The following is a 5,514-nucleotide window of genomic DNA, read 5'->3' on the forward strand; positions in this document are numbered from 1 at the left end:
CGGGTTATATTGAATTTTTATTTTATTTTATTTTTAATCTAATCTAGTTCTAATTCTAGATCAATCAGATCATCACAAGGTTTTTTTATTTGTTTTTTTTAATTTAACATGATTCGATTCTCGATTGGATTTTAAAATTAAAACTAATACATGAGTTATTTTTATTTTTATTTATTTAGTTTATGAACTTTATTTCAAATTGTTGTAATTATTATATTCACTCTTTCACTGCCGACAATCCTAAATAAATTGAATTTTACTTCAAATTGTTGTAATTTTTCATTGCCGACAAAACAACTTATCATTGAGATGTGAATGGTGTGTGTCTAAACGCAACCAAAAGATTTGTTTTCTACTATATATAGGCCATCCATTAAGAACATGTTTCAGTCTCTACCAGAGAAGCTGCAACATGTCGCAGTACTTTCAAGAAATGGAGACTCTCTATATCATCCTTCTCCTCTTTGTCTCCATCATTCTCTCCCTCATTGCCATAATTTACAAGCACAGATACCAGGATAAACTCCCTAACCTTCCTCCAGGCAATCTAGGCCTCCCTTTTGTGGGAGAGAGCCTAGATTTCCTGTCAAAAGGATGGAAAGGATGCCCAGAAAACTTCATATTCGATCGCATTCGGAAATATTCATCGGAAACATTCAAAACAAATCTTTTTCTTCAGCCTGTAGTGATGTTAAATGGTGTTGCGGGAAACAAGTTCTTATTCTCCAATGAGAACAGACTTGTTGAAACATGGTGGCCTGAATTTGTAAACAAGATATTTCCATCTGCATTAGAAACGTCACCCAAAGAAGAAGCAAAAAGACTGCGTAGGCTGTTCCCTCTATTCCTGAAACCTGAGGCCTTGCGGAGGTATATAGGTACCATGGATATGGTTACCAGAAGACACTTTGCCTTGGAATGGGGAAACAAAGCAGAGGTGGTCGTCTTCCCTCTGGCAAAAAGCTACACATTCGAGTTGGCTTGCCGGTTGTTTCTAAGTATTGAAGATCCCAGCCACATAGCCAGATTTTCCCACCCATTCAGCCAAATAACCTCTGGTATTTTTACCATCCCCATTGATTTTCCTGGAACTCCATTTAATCGAGCCATCAAGGCCACAAAGTTAATCAGAATTGAGCTTTTGGCCATTATCAAGCAAAGAAAGAACGATCTTGCAGAAGGAAAGGCATCCCCAACCCAAGACATATTGTCACACATGCTGCTAAGCAATGATGCGGATGGAAAGTACATGAATGAGGTGGAGATTGCTGACAAGATTATTGCATTATTGATGGGTGGACATGATAGCACTGGTACTGCCTGTACTTTCATCGTCAAATATCTTGCTGAGATGCCTCATATCTATGAAGCAGTTTACAAGGGTAACTGTTTTTTATATTCAACTCTCTCTTCTTGCAGTCTTTCCTTGAATTTTTAACCTTGTTTTGAAGAACCTATGTGCTATAGCTATTCAATAAGTCAATATTAGATTTTCATTATGACAAGAGCTAACCTGTTTAATTGTAAACAATTTGATAGAGCAAGCTGAGATCATTAAATCCAAAGCACCCGGTGAGTTGTTGAATTGGGATGACATTCAAAAGATGAAATATTCATGGAATGTAGCTTGTGAAACAATGAGACTCACACCACCGTTTATTGGTAACTTCAAAGAAGCCATCAAGGACTTCACATTCAACGGTTTCGCCATCCCAAAGGGCTGGAAGGCAAGTCATTTTCTCACTGTAAATCATTTAGTCCTTCAATATATTGTTTTTCCAATCTAGAGACTGACTTCTCCCATTATTTTGTTTCAAGCACTTTTCAATGTCACCCAAGCATTGAGCCGGAGCATGGCCGTGCTAACTTTGAATTGACAAATTGTTCTTGTAGTTGTATTGGAGTGCAAGCTCAACGCATAAAAATGCTGAATACTTTTCCGAGCCTGAGAAGTTCGATCCCAGTAGATTTGAAGGGAAAGGACCAGCTCCTTACACGTTTATTCCGTTTGGTGGAGGACCAAGGATGTGCCCTGGAAATGAATATGCTCGATTAGAAATTCTTGTTTTCATGCATAACTTGGTGAAGAGGTTCAAATTTGAAAGATTGATTCTCGATGAGAAGATAGTATTCGATCCAACGCCAAGACCAGAAATGGGACTTCCAGTTCGTCTGCTTCCTCACAAAGCTTGAAATTAGATGACGCAAAATCTCGTCATCATGCTGGCCGGGATGACCGCTTTTAAGTTTTCTTTATCTTGTTAGTCTCTGTTTTTTTTTTTATAAAAAAAAACAGATTAATAAATAAGTGACATCTTCATTCCCCAACCACCCATTAGACAGAGTGTTTAAAAGATCGGTATTGGACTGTTCAGAACTTCCATGGGACACATTTAATATGTTTTATATTTTATTAATATAAATATTTGGGTAAACTTTTTATATATATATATATATATATATATATATATAATATAATATATATCTTAATTAATCTTACAGCTCTTAAAATTAATAATCAAACCTGAGATTAGAAAACAAATCTCTTAAATCAAAGCTATTATTACTGACTACCTCTTACATTTAACAAATTTTCGTTCAGGGTGTTGAAGGCCTTTTACTTGCTGTACGTGGTTTGAGATTGCAAGTTCTGAATAGGGCAACACTGGGACCAAGACTCTTATTCATCTTAAGTTAGTGAGAGTACAAATTTAAGTTCTCGACATATTAAATTTTTAAATTAATATAGGAAATAAAAACTCAGTCTAAAAATGTTCAATTCTTAGATACACGCATCTATTGTATTTATAAGAGGAACTAAATTAAAATTATATTATAAGATTAGACATGATATTGAATATCTTTAGGTCGAGTTTATGCTTTCATTTATATTTTACTAATTACATGTTAAGTAAAAAAATTAAATATTTATATTTTATTAATCGAGTTTTAGATATTCATTATTGAAGTATTATTTATTATTTAACATAAAATAGAAGAGTAATATATATTTAACACGTGTGTTAAAATAAAAAAACAATTTTTTACATATATGTACATACTAGAAAATTAGCAAAAACTAACGGAATTATTGACGAATTTTTTTTGTCGGTAATTTTTACCAACGGATATAATTTCATCTTTATTTTTTTCAATCTTATGGTATGAATATATTATATTGGGTTAGAAAAACATATATATCACTACAAGATTTAACAGTTTTACCGACGGAATTTTTTTCATCGGCGTAAGACACATATTCCATCGGTAATTAATTTACCGATTAAATCACCGACGGATAATTTTCGTCGGTGAATCTTTTGTCGGTAATTTTTTTTTCCGTCGGTAATAATATTACCGATAGATTTACTGGCGGAACAGACGCGTCGGTAAATTTTTTTTTTACCAACGGAAATTTCCGTCGGTAAATCCGTCGGTAATTATTTAAAAAAATTTTAAAAAAATTCATTTTATAAAATTATAAAATAATTAAATTAACATAAATCAACATTGTATAATATATACTCAAAATGCTTGGAAAAAAAGAATAAGAAAAATCAACTCAAACAAATTTGTAACAAATAAATAAAACAAAAAAATTAATTCAACTAAAAAATTCATATGAAAAAAATGAAGTTGCAATTGCTAAAAATTTAAAAATCCTATAAATAAATCAACTAAAAATTGATCTCATATGAAAAAAAAAAAAACTCACAACAACATTTATACAATTATTAAGAACAAAATCAATTAAAATTAAATAAAAAAAAAATATAGTGAAAAAATCATGAAAAAAATAAGAAAAAAGAAAGATCTTACCTTAATATACTTGCAAGTGAAGCTAAGGAAAAAAAAATTAGTGAAGCATATTAATTAAAAAAAACTAAGAGGATAAAAGAAGAAAGAAGAAGAAGGAAGAAGAAGACATACCCGAGCATGGAGGAAAAGAGAAGGAGATGAGGAGAGAAAAGAAGAGAAAGAAATAGATATTGATGTTTTTTACATATAGTGAAGAAGAAGAAGAAGAAGAAGAAGAAGAAATGAGTCTGTGTCTTGTGAAATAAGCGGATTCAGGTTTTTTATTGGGCGAGTTACCGACGGATAATTGAATATTAATATTTTTTAATTATTCCGTCGGTAATTCCGTCGGTAATATTTAATTTAAATTTTCAATTTTGTAAAAAGTTTTCAGAAACCGCCAAAAATTACCGATGATTTTTCAATCCGTCGGTGATTCCGTCTGTAATATTTAAATGAAAATTTTAAATCAATTGAATTTTTTCAGAAAACCGCCAAAACACGCCGATGAATTTTCAATCCGTCGGTGATTTTGTCCGTAAAGTAAAACAATTAACAGTGCAATTGGAAGATAAACAGTTCTGGAGCTCTCTGTAAAATACCGACGGAAAAGTTCCGTCGGTAATTCCCTTTGTAATTGACATGATGAACAGTGTTCACAGTTTACCAACGGATTTCCCGACGGAATTACCGACGGAATTTTTCCGTCGGTAATTCTGTTAGTAAAAAATAACACGTCATCTTTTTTTTTTTTTGCTTTGCTTTATTTTTTTTTCCCACGGTAATTCCCTCGGTATATACCGAGGGAATATTTCCGTCGGTAAAATCCCTCGGAAATATTTCCGTCGGTAAAATCGCTCGGAAATTTACCGACGGAAATATTCCCTCGGTATTTCCGTTTGTATTTATTGATTTTCTGGTAGTGTATATTCTCCATCACATATAAGCCCTAATTCAAAATTTTATTGGTAGTTTTGTGAGGAGGTGTTTTTTGTTAGACATCCAAAGGGACATTATCTAATGTTGGGTTGTATGCTCCAATACCAGTTTCTAATGCTTTGTAGCTAGATCTTAATATGGATTTTGCATTGGGTACCCAATGAGTCAATTGATTCTATTTTTCTTGTTATGGACATGTTCTCAAAGATGACTCATTTCATAGTCTGTAAAAAGATCATGGACGTTTCCTGAATAACCCACCTTTACTTTAACGAGGTAGCTTGTTTATATAATGTTTTTAGGTCCATCTCTGTAGACAAAGATGTACAATTTATGAGTAGCTTTTGAAAGAGCTTGTGAGGAAATATGGATAGTCAGCTAATCTTTAGTAGTGCTTATTATTGTAAGACAGATTGACAGACAAAGATAGTTAATCATAATCTTAAAAATTTGTTGTGAAGTTTAGTGGAAAACAAGTTGAAATGGTAGGACTTGATATTGCCACAAGTTAAGTTTGCTTATAACAAGTCTTAGAATGAAACCACTCAATTAAGTTCATTCAAGATAGTTTATAGGCATGATTTTTTTGGAGTGATAGAGTTAACAGTTGTTTCTTGTATCTAACAATGGAGCAACCAAGTTAATGGTATAGAAGATTAGGCCACACGATCAAGTTAACACCTTAAGACTTTGTTATTTATCAAGAAATTGAACCTGTTAGAATTAGGCCTGGAATTTGCTATCTGGGATGATTTTGTTATTGTTCTATTTTGTTTT

At 32.5% G+C, this 5,514-nt stretch overlaps 1 protein-coding gene across 1 annotated transcript; it reads left to right on the forward strand.

Moving 5' to 3' along the window:
* The first annotated feature begins 403 nt into the window (after positions 1 to 403).
* Positions 404 to 2,382, forward strand: LOC118052035 (beta-amyrin 28-monooxygenase). Its single transcript, XM_035062848.2, has 3 exons — positions 404 to 1,382; positions 1,540 to 1,727; positions 1,894 to 2,382. The coding sequence occupies exons 1-3, from the start codon at positions 413 to 415 to the stop codon at positions 2,191 to 2,193; spliced, it is 1,458 nt and encodes a 485-aa protein (XP_034918739.1). The 5' UTR covers positions 404 to 412; the 3' UTR covers positions 2,194 to 2,382.
* The last annotated feature ends 3,132 nt before the right edge of the window (positions 2,383 to 5,514 follow it).

The sequence above is a fragment of the Populus alba genome, chromosome 18 (assembly GCF_005239225.2).
Source record: "Populus alba chromosome 18, ASM523922v2, whole genome shotgun sequence".
Lineage (NCBI taxonomy): Eukaryota > Viridiplantae > Streptophyta > Magnoliopsida > Malpighiales > Salicaceae > Populus > Populus alba.